The sequence below is a fragment of the Zonotrichia leucophrys genome, unplaced genomic scaffold (assembly GCF_028769735.1).
Source record: "Zonotrichia leucophrys gambelii isolate GWCS_2022_RI unplaced genomic scaffold, RI_Zleu_2.0 Scaffold_485_38384, whole genome shotgun sequence".
NCBI classification, from domain to species: Eukaryota; Metazoa; Chordata; class Aves; order Passeriformes; family Passerellidae; genus Zonotrichia; species Zonotrichia leucophrys.
This window is the reverse complement of record NW_026992690.1, coordinates 1-20,116: the sequence shown is the minus strand read 5'-3', so window position 1 is coordinate 20,116 and position 20,116 is coordinate 1. Positions and strand designations below refer to the sequence as shown.

At 49.1% G+C, this 20,116-nt stretch overlaps 2 protein-coding genes across 4 annotated transcripts; both read left to right on the top strand.

Annotated features, from left to right (window-relative positions):
• The first annotated feature begins 5,011 nt into the window (after nt 1-5,011).
• TNNT1 (troponin T1, slow skeletal type) lies at nt 5,012-18,272 on the top strand. Of its 3 annotated transcripts, none has more exons than XM_064701310.1 (11): nt 6,691-6,798; nt 7,942-7,974; nt 8,650-8,668; nt 9,281-9,341; nt 10,112-10,228; nt 11,446-11,523; nt 12,532-12,642; nt 13,976-14,085; nt 15,946-16,036; nt 17,402-17,442; nt 18,160-18,272. In XM_064701310.1, the coding sequence occupies exons 4-11, from the start codon at nt 9,285-9,287 to the stop codon at nt 18,200-18,202; spliced, it is 648 nt and encodes a 215-aa protein (XP_064557380.1). In that variant the 5' UTR covers nt 6,691-6,798; nt 7,942-7,974; nt 8,650-8,668; nt 9,281-9,284; the 3' UTR covers nt 18,203-18,272. The 3 variants fall into 3 exon arrangements, with proteins under 3 accessions (XP_064557379.1, XP_064557380.1, XP_064557378.1); XM_064701308.1 differs by having other exon boundaries at nt 8,647-8,668; XM_064701309.1 differs by lacking the exons at nt 6,691-6,798; nt 7,942-7,974 and adding an exon at nt 5,012-5,105 and having other exon boundaries at nt 8,647-8,668.
• Nucleotides 18,273-18,409: 137 nt separating this feature from the next.
• LOC135441761 (protein phosphatase 1 regulatory subunit 12C-like) lies at nt 18,410-20,075 on the top strand (the record flags this gene model as incomplete). The annotated part of the gene is made up of 3 exons (XM_064701311.1): nt 18,410-18,697; nt 19,618-19,803; nt 19,945-20,075. Coding segments are annotated over exons 1-3 (605 nt in total), but the record flags the coding sequence as incomplete, so codon positions are not given.
• Nucleotides 20,076-20,116: the final 41 nt, after the last annotated feature.

The window sequence follows — 20,116 nt, the reverse complement described above, 5'->3', positions numbered from 1 at the left end:
GGGCCCGGCCATCCCAAATTTGGGGATTTTTGGGGGGGTTTTTAGGGGGTTTTTGGGCCCGGCCACCCCAAATTTGGGGGGATTTTAGGGGGGCCGGAACTGGTGCTGCACCCCCACCCCCATCGAGCCATAAAGACCCCAAATTTTGGGGAATTTTTGGGGATTTTTTGGGGATTTTGAGGGGCTGGATCCCTTTGGGGGGGGGGGATGGGAAATTTGGGAAGGGGCTGCATTTTGGGGGGTTTAATTCGGATTTTGGGGTCTGGACCTGGATTTTGGGGGGTTAAACCTGAATTTTGGAGGTCTTAAATGTGGATTTTTGGGATTAGACCCCGATTTTGGGGGATTAGAGCTGAATTTTGGGGGTTTAGAATTGAATTTTGGGAGATTAAACTTGAATTTTGTGGGATTTAAATCTCAATTTTTGGGATTAGGCCCGAATTTTGGGGGATTTAACCCGGATTTTGGGGGATTAAATTTGAATTTGAGGGATTTAAATGTGGATTTTTGGATTAGACCCCGATTTTGGGGGGTTAGAGCTGAATTTTGGGGTTTAGAATTGAATTTTGGGGGATTAAACTTGAATTTTGGGGGATTTAAATCTCGATTTTTGGGATTAGACCCGAATTTTGGGCGTTTAAACCCGGATTTTGGGGGATTAAACTTGACTTTGAGGGATTTAAATGTGGATTTTTGGGATTAGACCCGGATTTTTGGGATTAGACCCAAATTTGGGGGGTTTAGCTCAGTTTTTTGGGGGTAAATTGGGATTTTTGGGGTCTGGACCCGGATTTTGGGGGGTTAAACCCGAATTTTGGGGGTTATAAACCCGAATTTTGGGGATTACACCCCAATTTTGGGGGGTCAGACCCAGATTTTTGGGGGGTTACACCGAATTTTGGGGGGTTTTATCACTTTTTGGGGATTCCATTTTAAATTTTGGGGGTTTGCCCCCTGGTTTTAAGGTCTGGGCCCAGATTTTGGGGTTGGATCCCAGGATTTTGGGTCTGGATCTGAATTTTTGGGGTCAGACCTCAATTTTTGGGGTCTGGACCCAAATTTTGGGGGTCTGGATCCGATTTTTGGGGATTGAACCCCATTTTTGGGGTGTGCACCCCAATTTTGGGGCTCAGATCCCCGGGTTTGGGTTGGAATCCCCATTGTTGGTGTTGGGAGCTGAATTTTGGGGTTAAATCCCCATTTTTGGGGTCTGGATTCAAATTTTAGGGGAGCTAGACCCAAATTTTGGGGTTAAATCTCCATTTTTGGTGTCTGGGTATGAATTTTGGGGTTAAATCCCCATTTTTGGGGTCTGGATTCAAATTTTACGGGGGTTAGACCCAAATTTTGGGGTTAAAAATCCCCATTTTTGGTGTCTGGGTATGAATTTTGGGGTTAAATCCCCAGTTTTGGGGTCTGGATTCAAATTTTAGGCGAGTTACACTCCCAATTTTTGGGTCAGTACCCAAATTTTGGGGTTAAATCCCCATTTTTGGGGTTAAATTTCCGATTTTGGGGTCTGGACCCTGATTTTGGGGGGTCAGTGTCTGATTTTTGGGGTTAAATCCCCATTTTTGGGGTCAGTACCTGAATTTTGGGGTTAAATTTCCCAATTTTGGGGTTAAATCCCCATTTTTGGGGTCTGGATGTGAATTTTGGGGTTAAATTCCCATTTTTGGGGTCTGGATTCAAATTTTATGGGGGTTAGACCCAAATTTTGGCGTTAAATCCTCATTTTTTGGGTCAGTACCTGAATTTTGGTGTCTGGGTATGAATTTTGGGGTTAAATCCCAATTTTTGGGGTTAAATCTCCCATTTTTGGGGTTAAATCCCCATTTTTGGTGTCTGGATCTGAATTTTGGGGTTAAATTTCCCATTTTGGAGTCTGGACCCTGATTTTGGGGGCTCAGATCCCCGGGTTTGGGTTGGAATCCCCATTGTTGGTGTCGGGAGCTGAATTTTGGGGTTAAATCTCCCATTTTTTGGGGTTAAATTCCCCATTTTTTGGGGTTCAATCCCATTTTTGGTGTCTGGATCTGAATTTTGGGGTTAAATCTCCCATTTTTGGGGTTAAATTTCCCATTTTTGGGGTTCAATCCCCATTTTTGTGGTTAAAAATCCCCATTTTGGTGTCTGGGTATGAATTTTGGGGTTAAATTTCCCATTTTTGGGGTTAAATCTCCATTTTTGGGGTTAAATCTCCCCAATTTTTGGGGTCCGCACCCCAATTTCGGGGGGTCCTGAGCCCCTCCCCCCCTCCCCCCCCCTCGGTGCCAATTTGGGGAGGGGGATTTGGGGTGGGGGAGGGGCCGGGGGGGTCCCCGGTGCTTTTCGGGGTGGGGGAGGGGAACTCGGGGCCCTTTTGGACCCAAATAAAGGAATTCCCACCCAAAAGGGATTTTTGGTGTTATTTTTACCAAATAAAGGAATTTCCACCCAAAAGGGATTTTGGTTTCTTTTGTGCCCAAATAAAGGAATTTGGGGGTTTTTAAACCAAAATAAAGAATTTTGGGGGTTTTGTAGCAAAATAAAGGAATTTGGACCCAAATAAAGGAATTTGGTTTTTTTGTTTTTTACCAAATGAAGAGAATTTGGGGTTTTGGGCCAAATGAAGGGAATTTGGACCCAAAAGGGATTTGAGGGTTTTGTACCAAAATAAAGGAATTTGGGGATTTTGCACCCAAATAAAGGAATTTCCACCCAAAAGGGATTTTGGTTTTATTTTTACCAAATTAAAGGAATTTGGACCCAAAAGGAATTGGGGGTTTTGTACCAAAATAAAGGAATTTGTACTAAAATAAAGGAATTTTGGGGCAGTTTGTTACCAAAATTAAAGAATTGGGTCCCAAATGGAATTTTGGGGGGGTTTTGTACCAAATTAAGGAATTTTGGCCCCATTTTGTACCAAAATTAAGGAATTTGTACCAAATTCGGGGAATTTTGGGGCAGTTTTGTACCAAAATTAAAGAATTTGGTCCCAAAAGGAATTTTGGGGGTTTTTAGTACCAAAATAAAGGAATTTTGGGGCCATTTTGCACCAAAATTAAAGAATTTGGTCTCAAAAGGAATTCTTGGGGGGTTTTGTACCAAAATTAAGGAATTTTGGGGGAATTTTGTACTAAAATTAAGGAATTTGCACCCAAATAAAGGAATTTTGGTCCCATTTTGTACCCAAATAAAGGAATTTTGGGGGGTTTTTGTACCAAATTAAGGAAATTTTGATGCCATTTTGTACCAAAATTAAGGAATTTGTACCAAATTCGGGGAATTTTGGGGTCATTTTGTACCAAAATTAAGGATTTTTGTACCAAATTCGGGGAATTTTTGGAGGTTTTGTACCCAAATTAAGGAATTTTGGCCCCATTTTGTACCAAAATTAAGGAATTTGGTCTCAAATGGAATTTTGGGGAGTTTTGTATCCAAATTAAGGAATTTTGGGGTCATTTTGTACCAAATTCAGGGGAAATTTTGGAGTCCTTTTGTACCAAAATTAAGGAATTTTGTACCAAATTCGGGGGATTTTTTAGAGTTTTTGTACCAAAATTAAGGAATTTTGGGGCCATTTTGTACCAAAATAATGGAATTTTGGTTTTGTACCAAAATAAAGGAATTTTGGGGTCATTTTGTACCAAAATTAAGGAATTTGTACCCAATTCGGGGAATTTTTGGAGGTTTTGTACCCAAATTAAGGAATTTTGGGGTCATTTTGTACCAAAATTGTGGAATTTGGCCCCAAATCGGCGGCGCTGGGTTGGGGGTGGGGGATGGGTGAAGGTGACCCCTCCCCCCCCCCCCCCCCGCCCCTCCCCCCCCTGTCATTTTGGGGGGGGGGGTCCCGAAAAGCCGCGACAGCTGCGGGGGGTGGGGGAGGGGCGCGCGGTGACGTCACCGCCCCGGCCACGCCCCCCTTTTGTTTTTTTCTCCCAAAATGGGCACGGGGGGGTCCCGGCCCCGCCCCCACCCCCCCCGGGCGGTGTCGGATATCGCGATATATCGGGGAACAATGGGCGGTGACGTCATCGCGGGGGGGGGGGGGGAGAACCCGCAAAAAGGGACCCCCAATGGGGGGGGAGGGGCGGGAGAGGAGAGAGGAGAGGTGGGGGAGGGGAGGGGAGGAAATTTGGGGGAATTTGGGGAAATTTGGGAATTTTGGGGGAAATTTTGGGAATTTTGGGGTGAATTTGGGGGGAATTTCGGGTTTTTTGGGGGGAATTTGAGGGTTTTGGGGGGAATTTTGGGATTTTTGGGGTGAGTTTGGGGGTTTTTTTGGGGGGTTGTGGGGTTTTTTGGGGGAGAATTTGGATTTTTGGGGGGTTTTGGGGTGAATTTGGGAATTTAGGGTGAATTTTGGGGTGAATTTTGGGGTTTTGGGGGAATTTTGGGATTTTTAGGGTGAATTTTGGGGTGAATTTGGGGTTTTAGGGTGAATTTTGGGATTTTTTGGGGGAATTTTGGGATTTTTGGGGGGAGAATTTGGATTTTTGGGGGAATTTGGGGTTCTGGAGTGAATTTTGGGGTTTTAGGGTGAATTTTGGGGGTGAATTTTGGGGTGAATTTGGGGTTTTAGGGGGAATTTTGGGATTTTTGGGAGGTTGTGGGGGTTTTTGGGGGAAGAATTTGGATTTTTGGGGGAATTTGGGGTTTTGGGGTGAATTTTGGGGTTCTAGGGCGAATTTTGGGTGAACTTTGGGATTTTTGGGGGGAATTTTGGGGGTTTTGGGGGAATTTGGGGGGTTTTAGGGTGAATTTTGGGATTTCTTGGGGTGAATTTGGGGTTTTGGGGGTGATTTGGGGATTTTTGGGGTGAATTCTGGGATTTTTAGGGATAATTTGGGGTTTGGGGTGAATTTGGGTATTTTGGGGGGAAATTTGGGGTATTTTGGGGGAATTTTGGGACTTTTTGGGGTTTTTTTTTCGGGAGATTTTTGGGTTTTTTGTGGATTTTTTTTGTGGATTTTGGGGTTTTTTGGAGGGGATTTAGGGAGGTTTGGGGATGTTTTCTGGATTTTTTGGGTTTTTTTGGGTTTTTTGGGGGGACTGAGCCCCCGACCCCTCCCCAGGACCCCCAAATTCGGAGCCATGGCCGAGCCCGAGCAGGAAATCGAGTGAGTGACCCCAAAACTGACCAAAATAGCCCCAAAATACCCCAAAACTGCCCCAAAACCCCCAAAAACTGCCCCAAAATAGCCCAAAATACCCCAAAACTGCCCCCTAAATCCCCCAAAACTGCCCCAAAATAGCCCCAAAAATACCCCAAAATACCCAAAACTGCCCCGAAATCCCCAAAACCGCCCCTAAATCCCCAAAACTGCCCTGAAATAGCCCAAACTGACCCAAAATCCCCCAAAACTGCCCCAAAATCTTCTCAAAATCCCCCCAAAATGCCCCAAATTCACCTGGGGACCCCCAAAACCTCTGCGAAATACCCCAAAAACTCCCAAAAATATTCCCCAAAATTCCCCCAAAAACCCTGGGACCCCCAAAATTGTCCCAAAATATCCCAAACCCACCCCAAAAATCCCTTGGACCTCCCAAAATCTCCCTAAAATGCCCCAAAATCCCCGGGACCCCCCAAAACCTCCCCAAAAACCCCTGGGACCCCCAAAACCGCCCCAAAATACCCCAAAATCTCCCTAAAATACCCCAAAATCCCCCTGGGACCCCCAAAATCCCCCCAAAATCTCCCTAAAATGCCCCAAAATCCCCCGGGACCCCCAAAACCGCCCCAAAAATCCCTTGGACCTCCCAAAATCACCTCAGAATCCCCCAAAACCGCCCCAAAACCCCCCCGGGACCCCAAAATTTCCCCAAAATCCCCCCGGGACCCCCCAAAACCACCCCAAAACCCCCTGGGATCCCCAAAATCTCCCAAAATTTCCCCAAAATCCCCAAAATGCCCCTCCCCCGCCCCTCCCCCCCCTCACGTTTTTCTTCCCCCCCAGGGAGCGGCCGGAGGGTCAGTGACGTCACGCGGCCCCACGTGACCCCAATTAACAGCGCCAATCAGCGCTCATTAACGCAAATTAACGCCAATTAACGGCAATTAACCCCAGCACACATGGATTGACCCGAAACCCCCCTAATTAACCCCAAACCGTTAATTAAAAATGGGTTAATTAACATTAAACGCCTCTAATTAACCCCAAACCGTTAATTAATAACGGGTTAATGAACATCAAACCCCCTCAATTAACCCCAAACCGTTAATTAATAACGGGTTAATTAACATCAAACCCCCCTAATTAACCCCAAGCCGTTAATTAATAACGGGTTCACTAACATTAAACCCCCTTAATTAACCCCAAACCGGTAATTAATAACTAATTAACATTAAATCCTCTCCAGAACCTGATACCCCCCTAATTAACCCCAAACCGTTAATTAATAACGGGTTAATCAACATCAAACCCCCCTAATTAACCCCAAACCCTTAATTAATAATGGGTTAATTAACATTAAACCCCCTTAATTAACCCCAAACCGTTAATTAATAACGGGTTAATGAACATCAAACCCCTTAATTAACCCCAAACCATTAATTAATAACGTGTTAATCAACATCAAACACCCCTAATTAACCCCAAACCGTTAATTAATAACGCGTTAATTAACATTAACCCCCCCCCAGAACCTAAAACTGCCCCCCAACCCATTAATTAATCATTGATTAATTACTAATAACCCCCTCAGAGCCCTAATTAAAGGCTCTGGGGGTGGCTAATTAGCATAATTAGCGCACTAATTACCGTTCCCCAGAGGAGGCGCCCGAGGAGGAGGAGGAGGAGGAGGAGGAGGAAGGTGAGCGAGGAAACCCAAAAATCACCAAAATTCTCCCCAAAAAAACCAAAATTTGGGGGAAATTCTTCAAAAATCCCAAAATTTGGGGGAATTCCCCAAAATTCCAAAATTTGGGGGAAATCTCTTCAAAAAAACCCAAAATTTGAGGAAATTTCCCTTCAAAAAAACCCAAAATTTGAGGAAATTTCCCTTAAAAAAAACCCCAAAATTTGAGGAAATTTCCCTTTAAAAAAACCCCAAAATTTGAGGAAATTTCCCTAAAAAAACCCCAAAATTTGAGGAAATTTCCCTAAAAAAAACCCAAAATTTGAGGAAATTTCCCTTAAAAAAAACCCAAAATTTGAGGAAATTTCCCTAAAAAAACCCCAAAATTTGAGGAAATTTCCCTAAAAAAAAAAACAAAATTTGAGGAAATTTCCCTTAAAAAAACCCCCAAAATTTGAGGAAATTTCCCTAAAAAAAAAACCCCAAAATTTGAGGAAATTTCCCTAAAAAAACCCCAAAATTTGAGGAAATTTCCCTAAAAAAAAACCAAAATTTGAGGAAATTTCCCTTTAAAAAAACCCAAAATTTGGGGGAAATCTCTTCCAAAAAAACCCAAAATTTGAGGAAATTTCCCTTCAAAAAACCCAAAATTGGAGGAAATTTCCCTAAAAAAATCCCAAAACTTGAGGAAATTTCCCTTAAAAAAAACCAAAATTTGAGGAAATTCCCAAAAAAAACCCCAAAATTTGAGGAAATTTCAGTAAAATAAAAACCCCAAATTTGAGGAAATTTCCCTTAAAAAAAACCCCAAAATTTGAGGAAATTTCCCTAAAAAAAAAACCCCAAAATTTGAGGAAATTTCCCTAAAAAAACCCCAAAATTTGAGGAAATTTCCCTAAAAAACCCCCAAAATTTGAGGAAATTTCCCTAAAAAAAAACCCCAAAATTTGAGGAAATTTCTGTTTAAAAAACCCCAAAATTTGAGGAAATTTCCCTAAAAAAACCCCAAAATTTGAGGAAATTTCCCTTAAAAAAACCCCACAACTTTTGGGGGATTCTGCACAAAAAAAACCCCAAAATTTGGGGGAATTTACCCCAAAAACCCCAAATTTGGGGGAATTTGCCCCAATTTGTGACGCCCCCATTTCCCCCCCACAGCCCCGGAGCCCCCGAAACCTCCGGAGGAGCCGGGTACGGACCAAAAACACCAAAATACCCCAAAACTGCCCCAAAATAGCCCAAAAATGCCCCAAAAATACCCCAAAAATACCCCAAAATAACCCCAAAATACCCAAAAATACCCCAAAATACCCCAAAAATGCCCCAAAATAACCCCAAAACTGCCCCAAAATACCCAAAATGCCCCAAAACTGCCCCAAATACCTCAAAAATACCCCAAGATCACCCAAAAATACCCAAAGTACCCCAAAAATATCTCAAAGTACCCCAAAAATGCCCAAAACTTCCCCAAATGCCCCAAAACTGCCCCAAAATCCACCCCAAAATTATCCTGGGAGCCTCCAAATGCCCCAAACTCCCCTAAAATCCCCCCAAACCAGCCCTGGGACCCCCAAAATCCCCAAAAATCCCTTGGGAACACCAAAATCCCTTAAATCCCCCAAACAGCCTGGGACCCCAAAACTGCCCCAAAATCCCCCCAAAATCACCCCAAAACCAACCCTGGAACCCTCAAAAAATTCCCTGGGACCCCCAAAATCCTCCAAGGCCACCCCAAAATCACCCAAAAACCCCCTTGGGACCCCCAAAATCCCCAAAAATCCCCCCAAACCAGCCCTGGGACCCCCAAAACTGTCCCCAAATACCCCCAAAATCCCCCCTGACCCCCCATTTCTGTCCCCCCAGAAGAGGAGCGGCCCCGGCCCCGGTGAGTGACATTTGGGGATTTGGGGATTTTGGGGATTTTTGGGGATTTTTTGGGGGATTTTGGGGGGGATTTTGGGGTTTTTTGGGGGCATTCTGGGAGATTTTTGGGTGGATTTTGGGGGGATTTTTCGGGGGGGTTTTGGGGAGATATTTGGGGTTTTTGGAGGGGTTTTGGGGGTTTTGGGGGATTTTGGGATTTTTTTGGGGGTTTTTGGGGGGGAATTAGGGGGATTTTTGGGGGGATTCTTGGAGATTTTTGGGGGATTTTGGGGGAATTTGGATTTTTGGGGGGATTTTGGGGGGTTTTTGGGTGGATTTTGGGGGAATTTTGGGGGGATTTTTGGGGTTTTTGGGTGGATTTTGGGGGGAATTTTGGGGTTTTTTTGGGGGGGAATTTTTGGTTTTTGAAGGGATTTTTGGGGGGAATTTTGGGGTTTTTTTGGGGGCATTCTTGGAGATTTTTGTTGGGAATTTGGGGGGATTTTTGGGGGGATTTTTTGGGTTTTTGAAGGGATTTTTGGGGTTTTTTTGGGTGGATTTTGGGGGGGATTTTGGGGTTTTTTTGGGGGGTTTTTGGGGGTCGCAGCCCCCCTGACCCCCCCGCCCCCCCCAGGCCGATGCTGTCCCAGCTGGCGCCGCCCAAAATCCCCGAGGGCGAACGCGTGGACTTTGATGTGAGTTTGGGAAATTGGGAAATTTGGGGAAATTTGGGGAAATTTGGGGGGTCTGGGGTGGCAGGAGAAGGACCTGAAGGGGAGGGAATATTTGGGATTTATTTGGGATTTTTTGGGGATTTTTTGGGGTTTTTTGATCGGGGTTTTTCCACAGGGTAATTTTGGGGTAAATTCGTGCTGTTTGGGTCAGACATCCACGGAAGCGCATGGAGAAGGACTGAAGGGAGGGAATTTTTGGATTTTTTGGATTTTTTGGTGTTTTTTGGGGTTTTTTGATCGGGGTTTTTCCGCAAGGTAATTTTGGGGTGAATTTGTGCTGTTTTGGGTCAGGACATCCACCGGAAGCGCATGGAGAAGGGCCTGAAGGGGAGGGAATATTTGGGATTTATTTGGGATTTTTTGGGATTTTTTTGGGTTTTTTGGGGTTTTTTGATCGGGGTTTTTCCGCAAGGTAATTTTGGGGTGAATTTGGGGTTTTTTGGGTCAGGACATCCACTGGAAGCGCATGGAGAAGGATCTGAAGGGAAGGGAATATTTGGAGTTTTTTGGATTTTTTGGGGATTTTTTGGGGTTTTTTGATCGGGGTTTTTCCCCAAGGTAATTTTGGGGTGAATTTGGGGTTTTTTGGGTCAGGACATCCACCGGAAGCGCATGGAGAAGGGCCTGAAGGGGAGGGAATATTTGGGATTTATTTGGGATTTTTTGGGGTTTTTTGATCGGGATTTTTCCACAAGGTAATTTTGGGGTGAATTTGGGCTGTTTTGGGTCAGGACATCCACCGGAAGCGCATGGAGAAGGACCTGCTGGAGCTGCAGACCCTCATTGACGCCCACTTTGAGCAGCGGCGCCGCGAGGAGGAGGAGCTGCAGGGGCTGATGGAGCGAATCGTGGGTTTGGGGCAAATTCCGGGGATTTTGGGCAAATTCCGGGGGTTTTGGGCAATCGTGGGTTTGGGGCAAATTCCGGGGGTTTTGGGCAATCGTGGGTTTGGGGCAAATTCCGGGGATTTGGGGCAAATTCCGGGGGTTTTGGGGCAATCGTGGGTTTGGGGCAAATTCCGGGGGTTTGGGGCAAATTCCGGGGATTTTGGGCAAATTCCGGGGCTTTTGGGCAAATTCCGGGGGTTTTGGGCAATCGTGGGTTTGGGGCAAATTCCGGGGATTTTGGGCAATCGTGGGTTTGGGGCAAATTCCGGGGGTTTGGGGCAATCGGGGCATTCACACAGCTCTGGGCTGGTTTTGGGGGATTTGGGGGTGATTTTGGGAGATTTTGGGGGTTTTGGGGGTTTTGGGGGGTTTGGGGGGGTTTTTGAGGTGGTTGTGGATGATTTCAGGCAGTTTTGGGGTGATTTTGGGCAGTTTTTGGGGCAATTTTGGGGCAGTTTTTGGGGCAATTTTTAGGGTGATTGTGGGTTATTTCAGGCAGTTTTGGGGTGATTTGGTGCAGTTTTGGGTAACTTTTGGTGATTTGGGGGTGATTTAGGGTGGTTTTGCATCATTTGAGGCGGTTTCGGGGTGATTTGGGGCAGTTTTGGGGTGATTTTGGGCGGTTTGGGGTGAATTCGGGTGATTTTGGGTGATTTTGGGCGGTTTGGGGGTGATTTGGGGCAGTTTTGGGGTGATTTAGGGTGATTTCAGGCAGTTTTGGGGCGATTTGGGGCAGTTTTGGGGTGATTTCGGGCGGTTTTGGGGTGATTTGGGGTGATTTTGGGCGGTTTTGGGGTGATTTCAGGCAGTTTTAGGGTGATTTTGGGGTGATTTTGGGGTGATTTTGGGGTGATTTCAGGCGGTTTTGGGGTGATTTTGGGGTGATTTGGGCGGTTTGGGGTGATTTCAGGCGATTTTGGGGTGATTTGGGGTGGTTTTGGGGTGATTCTGGGCGGTTTCGGGGTGATTTTGGGGTGATTTTGGGGCGGTTTTGGGGTGATTCTGGGCGGTTTTGGGGTGATTTGGGGCGGTTTTGGGGCAGTTTTGGGTGATTTTGGGGTGATTTCGGGCAGTTTTGGGGTGATTTTGGGGTGATTTTGGGGTGATTCTGGGCGGTTTTGGGGTGATTTGGGGTGATTTGGGTTGATTTTGGGCGGTTTTGGTGCGTTCCCGCCCAGGAGCGGCGCCGGGCCGAGCGCAAGGAGCAGCTGCGGAGCCGAACCGAGAAGGAGCGGGAGCGGCAGGCGCGGCTGGCGGTGAGCGACCAAAACGGACGGGATTCACCCCAAAATAACGGCTGGGAACAACCCCAAAATAACACCGGGATTCACCCCAAAATAACGGCTGGGATCCAACCCAAAACTGCCCCGATTCACCCCAAAATAACGGCCGGGATTCACCCCAAAATAACGGCTGGGAACCCCAAAATGGCACCTGGGAATGACCCCAAAATAACACCTGGATTCACCCCAAAATAACGGCTGGGAACCACCCCAAAACTGCCAGGATTCACCCCAAAATCCCTGCCAGGATTCACCCCAAAATCTCCTGGATTCACCCCAAAATAACAGCTGGGAACCCCAAAATAACACCTGGATTCACCCCAAAATAACGGCTGGGAACCCCCCAAAACTGCCAGGATCCACCTCAAAATCTCCTGGATTTACCCCAAAATGGCACCTGGGAACCCCCAAATCCCCTTCTGGATGTGCCCCAAAATCCCCTCCTGGATCCAGCCCAAAATCACCCGGATTCACCCCAAAATCTCACCTGGGAACCACCCCAGAATGGCCTCCTGGATCCACCCCAAATCCACCCCAAATCCACCCCAAATCCACCCCAAATCTGCCCCAAACCCACTCAAAATCTGACCCTAAACCCGCCCCAAATCCACCCCAAATCCGGCTCCAAATCCACCAAAATCCAACCCAAATCTGACCCCAAATCCCCCAAAATCCATCCCAAATCTGACCCCAAATCCACCAAAATCCACCCCAAAACTGGCCCTAAACAGACCCCAAATCCACCGGAAAATCCATCCCAAATCTGGCCCCAAATCCACCCCAAACTGACCCAAAATCTGACCCCAAATCCACCAAAATCCACCCCAAACCCAACCCTAAATCCAACTCTAAATCCACCAAATCTGGCCCCAAAATTGCCCCAATTGCCCCAAACCCGCCCCAATTGCCCCAAATCCGCCCCAATTTGCCCCAAATCCCCCCAATTTGCCCAAAACCGCCCCAATTTGCCCCAAATCCCAGGAGGAGAAGCTGCGCAAGGAGGAGGAGGAGGCCAAGAAGAGAGCGGAGGACGACGCCAAGAAAAAGAAAGTTCTGTCGGCGATGCCGCATTTCGGGGGGTACCTGGCCAAGGTGGGACCCCAAAAACCCCCAAAAAACCCCAAAAACCCCCCAAAAACCCCATAGGGACCCCAAAAACCCCCCAAAACCCCCATAGATCCCATAGACCCCATAGAAACCCCATAGATGCCCCATTTCGGGGGGTACCTGGCCAAGGTGGGACCCCAAAAACCCCAAAAACCCCAAAAAACCCCAAAAACCCATAGATCCCATAGAAACCCATAGACAACCCATAGAAAACCAAAAACCTCCCAGAAACCCCCAAAAAACCCACAGGGACCCCAAAAAACCCCATAGAAACCCCAAAAAACCCCCAAAAACCCATAGGGACCCCAAAAACCCCATAGAAACCCCAAAAACCCCAAAAAACCCCAAAAACCACAAAAATCCTCCCAAAAACCCCATAGAAACCCCATAGAAACCCCATAGAAACCCCACAGCCCCACAGAGGGTTCTGTCAGTGATGCCCCATTTCGGGGGGTACCTGGCCAAGGTGGGACCCCAAAAACCCCAAGAAACCCAAAAACCACAAAAAACACTCAAAAACCCATAGAAACCCCATAGAAACCCCATAGAAACCCCATAGAAACCCCATAGAAACCCCATAGATGCCCCATTTCGGGGGGTACCTGGCCAAGGTGGGACCCAAAAAACCCCAAAAAACCCCAAAAAAATCCCCCAAAAACCCCCCAAAAACCCCATAGAAACCCCATAGAAACACCAAAAACCCCCCAAAAACCCCATAGAAACCCATAGGGACCCCACAGCCGCACAGAAGGTTCTGTCATCAATGCCCCATTTCGGGGGGTACCTGGCCAAGTGGACCCCAAAAACCCCCAAAAAACCCCCAAAAACCCCATAGATCCCATAGAAACCCCAAAGAAACCCCATAGAAACACCAAAAACCCCCCAAAAACCCCACAGAAACCCCACAAAAACCCCCCAAAAATCCCATAGGGAGCCCAAAAAACCCCAAAAACCCCCAAAAACCCCCAAAAACCCCAAACACCCCATAGAAACCCCACAGATCCCATAGGGACCCCAAAAGCCCCATAGAAACCCCACAGACCCCATAGAAACCCCATAGACAACCCTTGAATTCCCCCCAAAATCCACCATGGAGGCCCCAAATTGCCAAATTTCCCCACATTTCCCCCAGAACGTCCCAAATTCCCCCGATTTCCCCTCGATTCTCCCCAAACTGCCCCGATTCCCCCCCAAACTCCCCCTGAATTCCCCCAAATTCCTTCTCAAAAAGCCCCAAATCCCCCTCAATTGCCCCAAATCCCCCTCAATTGCCCCAAATTGCCCGATTTCCCCCGATTTCCCCCCGATTTCCGCGCAGGCCGAGCAGCGCCGGGGGCGGCGCCAGACGGGCCGGGAGATGAAGCTGCGGATCCTGGCGGAGCGACGGCGCCCGCTGGACATCGAGGGGCTCAGGGAGGACGGGCTACGGTGGGGCCGAAACAGCCCAAATTCACCCCAAAAATGTCCCCAAAATATCCCAAAAAATCCCCTCAAAAACAGCCCCAAAATGTCCCAAAAATATCCCCAAAAATAGCCCAAAAATGTCCCAAAAATATCCCAAAAATATCCCAAAAAATCCACTCCCTTGGACATCGAGGGGCTCAGAGAGGACGGGCTACGGTGGGGCTGAAATACCCCAAATTCACCCCAAAAATATCCCAAAAATACCCCAAATTCACCCCAAAAATATCCCAAAATGTCCCAAAAATCCCCCAAAAAATCCCCTTCCCCTGGAGATCGAGGGGCTGCGCGAGGACGGGCTACGGTGGGGCTGAAACAGCCCAAATTCACCCCAAAAATATCCCAAAAATATCCCAAAAATATCCCCAAAATATCCCAAAAAATCCCCTTCCCCTGGACATCGAGGGGCTCAGAGAGGACGGGCTACGGTGGGGCTGAAATACCCCTAATTCACCCCAAAAATAGCCCAAAATGTCCCAAAAATATCCCCAAAAATCCTCTCAAAATATCCCCAAAATGTCCCAAAAAACCCCATAAAAATCCCCTTTGCTGGACATCGAGGGGCTCCGCGAGGACGGGCTCCGGTGGGGCCCAAAATAGCCCAAATTCACCCCAAAAACGTCACCAAAATATCCCAAAAATATCCCAAAAATATCCCCAAAAACTGCCCCAAAATATCCCAAAAAATCCCCTTCCCCTGGACATCGAGGGGCTCCGCGAGGACGGGCTACGGTGGGACCAAAACACCCCAAATTCACCCCAAAAATATCCCAGAAATGTCCCAAAAATATCCCAAAAATATCCCCTCAAAAACCGTCCCAAAACACCCCAAATTCACCCCAAAAATATGCCAAATTCACCCCAAAAACATCCACAAAATGTCCCAAAAAACTGCCCCAAAATATCCTCAAAAAATCCCCTTTCCTGGACATCGAGGGGCTCAGAGAGGACGGGCTACGGTGGGGCTGAAATACCCCAAATTCACCCCAAAAATACCCCAAAAACTGCCCCAAAATGTCCCAAATTCACCCCAAAAATATCCCAAAAATATCCCCAAAATGTCCCAAAAAATCCCCTCAAAAACTGCCCCAAAATACCCCAAATTCACCCCAAAAACATCCCAAACTCACCCCAAAAATATCCCCAAAAACTGCCCCAAAATGTCCCCAAAATATCCCAAATTTACCCCAAAAATATCCCAAATTCACCCCAAAAATATCCCCAAAATATCCCAAAAAATCCCCTCAAAAACTGCCCCAAAACACCCCAAACTCACCCCAAAAATATCCCAAATTCACCCCAAAAATATCTAAAAAATACCACAAAATATCCATTTAAAAAAAAAAACCCAAACCCCATAAAACCCCAAACCCACAAAAACGCCACAAAAACCCAAATCCTATAAATTCCTGTAAAAACCCCAAAAACCCCAAAATCCCGTGGATTTTCCCCGTTCCAGGGCCAAGGCCGAGGAGCTCCATGCCTGGATCCAGCAGCTCGAGTGCCCATAAAAACCCATAAAAATCCCCAAAAAAATCCCATAAAACCCCCAAACCCCACAAAAACCCCATAAAAATCCCATAAATTCCTATAAAAACCCCAAATTCCTATAAAAACCCCAAAATCCCGTGGATTTTCCCCATTTCAGGGCCAAGGCCGAGGAGCTCCATGCCTGGATCCAGCAGCTCGAGTGCCCATAAAAACCCATAAAAATCCCATAAAAAACCCTAAAAACCCCCAAAAAACCCCACAAAAACCCCACAAAAACCCCAAATCCCATAAATTCCTATAAAAACCCCAAAATCCCGTGGATTTTCCCCGTTTCAGGGCCAAGGCCGAGGAGCTCCATGCCTGGATTCAGCAGCTCGAGTCCGAGAAATTCGACCTGAGCGAGAAACTGAGGCGGCAGCGCTACGAGGTGGGCAGGGACCCAAAACACCAAAAACACCCCAAAAATCACCGAAAACCACAAAAAAACACCCCAAAACCCCCAAAAACACCCCAAAAAACACCCCAAAAACACCCAAAAACACCCCCAAAACACCCCAAAATAACCCCAAAAAAACCCCAAAAACACCCCAAAACCACCCCTAAAACCACCAAAACCACCCCAAAAACACCCCCAAAACACCCCAAAATCACCCTGAAAACACCCCAAAAACACCCCAAACCCCCAAAAACGGGAGCCCAAAAATGGCATCCCAAACCCCAAAAACCCCAAATGGGACCCCAAAACCCCCAAATATGGGAGCCCAAATACACGCTGAGCCCAAAAATCCTAAACCCAAATCTGGGACACCAAAATCCTAAAACGGGACCCCAAAAAATCCTAAAAAATGAGACTCCAAAAACCCCAAAAATGGGACCCCAAATCCACCCTGACCTCAAAATGGGACCCCAAAACCCCAAAAAATCGGATCCCAAATCCCAAAAATGGGACCTGAAAACCCCAAAAATCCAAAGCTGGGACCCCAAATTCACCCAAATCCCAAATTGGGACCCCAAATCCCAAAACTGGGACCCCAAATCCACCCTGACCCCTAAATCAGGACCCCAAAACCCCAAAAATCCCCAAAAATGGGACCCCAAAAACCCCAAATTTGGGATCCCAAAAATCCTAAACCCAAAATCTGGGACCCCAAAAATCCCAAAAATGGGACCCCAAAATCCCAAATCTGGGACCCCAAATCCCCAAATTGGGACCCCGAATTTGGGGGGTTCGGGACCCCCATTCCCACTTTGGGGTCCCCATTTTGGGGCTCCTTTTCCCATTTTTGGGGGTTTTTTGGGTTCCCCATTTCCCATTTTTGGGGGTTTTTTGGGGTTCCCATTTTTGGGGTCCCCATTTCCCATTTTTGGGGGATTTTTGGGGTCCCCATTTCCCATTTTTGGGGATTTTTTGGGAGTTTTTGGGGTCCCCATTTCCCATTTTTGGGGATTTTTTGGGGATTTTTGGGGTCCCCATTTCCCATTTTTGGGGATTTTTTTGGGGATTTTTGGGGTCCCCATTTCCCAATTTTGGGGATTTTTTGGGGTCCCCATTTCCAATTTTGGGGGTTTTTTGGGTTCCCATTTTTGGGGTCCCCATTTCCCATTTTTTGGGGGTTTTTTTGGGATTTTTGGGGTCCCCATTTCCCATTTTTGGGGATTTTTTGGGATTTTTGGGGTCCCCATTTCCCATTTTTTGGGGGTTTTTTTGGGATTTTTGGGGTCCCCATTTCCCATTTTTGGGGATTTTTTGGGAGTTTTTGGGGTCCCCCTCTGACCCCGCCCCTCTCCCCAGATCAACGTCCTGTACAACCGGATCAGCCACGCCCAGAAATTGTAAATTCGGGGAAATTTCGGGGAAATTTGGGTTTTTTGGGGGGGATTTGGGTTTTTTGGGGGAGATTTCATTTTTTCAGGGGGAAATTTTGGGGTTTTGGGGGAAATTTTGGGTTTTTTTGAGGAGATTTTGGAGGTTTTTCAAGGGGATTGTTGGGAATTTGGGGGATTTTGGGGTCCTGGAGGGTTTGGGGGACTTTTTTGGGGATTTTTGGGTTTTTTGGGGATGGATTTTGGGAGGGTTTTGGGGGGATTTTGGGGTTTTTTGGGTCTTGGAGGGTCCTGGGGGATATTTGAGGGATTTTGGGGCTTTTTTGGGGCGATTTTGGTTTTTTTGGGGGGGGTTTTGGGGGAATTTGGGAGTTTTTGGGGCGATTTTTGTGGATTTTGGGGTGAATTTTAGGATTTTGCTGGGATTTGGGGTGGTTTTGGGGTATTTTGGGTGGTTTTGGGGGTATTTTGAACGGGGGTTTGGGTATTTTGGGGGGTTTTGGGTGGTTTTGGGGGGTTTTAGCCGTTTTTGGGGCGATTTTTGGGGATTTTGGGGTGGATTTTAGGATTTTGCTGGGATTTGGGGTGGTTTTGGGGTATTTTGGGGGATTTGGGGTGGTTTTGGGGTATTTTGGGTGGTTTTGTTGGGTTTTAGCCGTTTTTGGGGCGATTTCTGGGCATTTTGGGCCCCGTCCTTGGCCGACCCCCGCCGCCCCTCCCCCACAGCAAGAAGGTCGCCAAGGGCCGCGTGGGCGGGCGCTGGAAGTGACCCCGCCCCTCGTGACGTCACACCTCGCAACCTCACTACGTCACACCAATAAAAACCGTTGCGTCACTCACACACCGGCCTCCTCGCGTCACTTCCGCTCCTCCCTTTCCCGTCGCCCCCCGCGCGCGCGCGCGCCGTTGCCATGGCGACCCCGCCCCCGCCGCTTCCGGCCCCGCCCCCTCCCGGCGCGGCGGCCCCGGCCCCGCCATGGCGGCGGCGGCGGCGGCGGCGGCGGCGGCGGCGGCGGCGGCCCGGGAGCGGCGGCGGGAGCAGCTGCGGCGCTGGGAGGAGGCGGCGGCGGCGGCGCCGGGCGCGGGGGAGGCGGCGGCGAGGCCGGGCCCGCCCCGGGTGCGCTTCGAGCGCCAGGCCGAGTTCCGAGCGGTCTGCGCAGGCGCGGAGCTGGCCGAGGCGCGCGCCATGGTCATGGCGCCCGAGGGCGGGGGGCGCGCGCTGCTGGGCGGGGCCAACGCGGACGGGATCAGCGCGCTGCACCAGGTGGGCGGGGCTAAGGGTGACGGGGCGGGGCTAAGGGGAACGGGCGGGGCCAACGCGGACGGGATCAGCGCGCTGCACCAGGTGGGCGGGGCTAAGGGGAAAGGGGCGGGGCTAAGCGAAACGGGCGGGGCCAATGCGGACGGGATCAGCGCGCTGCACCAGGTGGGCGGGGCTAAGGGGAACGGGGCGGGGCTAAGGAAAACGGGCGGGGCCAACGCGGACGGGATCAGCGCGCTGCACCAGGTGGGCGGGGCTAAGGGGAACGGGGCGGGGCTAAGGAAAACGGGCGGGGCCAACGCGGACGGGATCAGCGCGCTGCACCAGGTGGGCGGGGCTAAGGGAATGGGGCGGGGCTAAGGGAAACGGGCGGGGCCAACGCGGACGGGATCAGCGCGCTGCACCAGGTGGGCGGGGCTAAGGGAGACGGGGCGGGGCTCAGGGGAACGGGCGGGGCCAACGCGGACAGGATCAGCGCGCTGCACCAGGTGGGCGGGGCTAAGGGAATGGGGCGGGGCTAAGGGAATCGGGCGGGGCCAAGGCGGACGGGATCAGCGCGCTCCACCAAGTGGGCGGGGCCAGAGGGGATGGGCGGGGCCAACCCCGTGCTGCACCAGGTGGGTGGGGTTTGGAAAAGGGGCGTGGTTATATTTAAAGGAGCCGCCATCTGTATCGGGGGCAGGGCACGTTAAAACAGGCGGGGCTTGGATAGAAAAAGGCGTGGCTTGATGGAAAGGGGGCGTGATCATGGGAAGGTGTGGCGTGCTTGGTGGGCAGGGCCTGTAAAGGAGGTGGGGCATAAAGTGGGGGTGTGGTCTGAGGAAAATGGGCGTGGTTAATGCTGACAGATCTGGGGTGTGTCAGGTGGGCGTGGTCACCAGGGGGCGTGGTCACCAGGGGGGTGTCCCCATTGGTGTCCCCAGGCGTGCATTGACGAGAACATGGAGGTCGTGCAGTTCCTGGGGGGGTTTGGGGGATCCCTGGGGGTGTCCCCATTGCTGTCCCCATTGTCCCCATTGTCCCCATTGTCCCCATTGCTGTCCCCATTGTCCCCATTGTCCCCATTGTCCCCATTGTGTCCCCAGGCGTGCATTGACGAGAACATGGAGGTCGTGCAGTTCCTGGGGGGGTTTGGGGGATCCCTGGGGTGTCCCCAATGCTGTCCCCAATGGTGTCCCCAATGTCCCCAATGTCCCCAATGTCCCCAATGGTGTCCCCAATGTCCCCATTGTCCCCATTGGTGTCCCCAGGCGTGCATTGACGAGAACATGGAGGTCGTGCAGTTCCTGGTCGAGAGCGGCGCCGACGTGAACCAGGCCGACAACGAGGGCTGGACCCCCCTGCACGTGGCTGCGGCCTGCGGGTGCCGCCACATCGCCCAGTGGGTGACCCAAAACACCCCAAAAATGTCCCCTAAATATC

Bases quoted from the DNA above. Each gene is read 5' to 3' on its own strand.
- TNNT1 (XM_064701309.1), top strand. From the start codon at position 9,285: ATGCTGTCCCAGCTGGCGCCGCCCAAAATCCCCGAGGGCGAACGCGTG. The intron at 14,086-15,945 runs GTGGGGCCGAAA...TCCCCGTTTCAG, and splicing joins CTCAGGGAGGACGGGCTACG to GGCCAAGGCCGAGGAGCTCC. The intron at 17,443-18,159 runs GTAAATTCGGGG...CCTCCCCCACAG, and splicing joins ATCAGCCACGCCCAGAAATT to CAAGAAGGTCGCCAAGGGCC.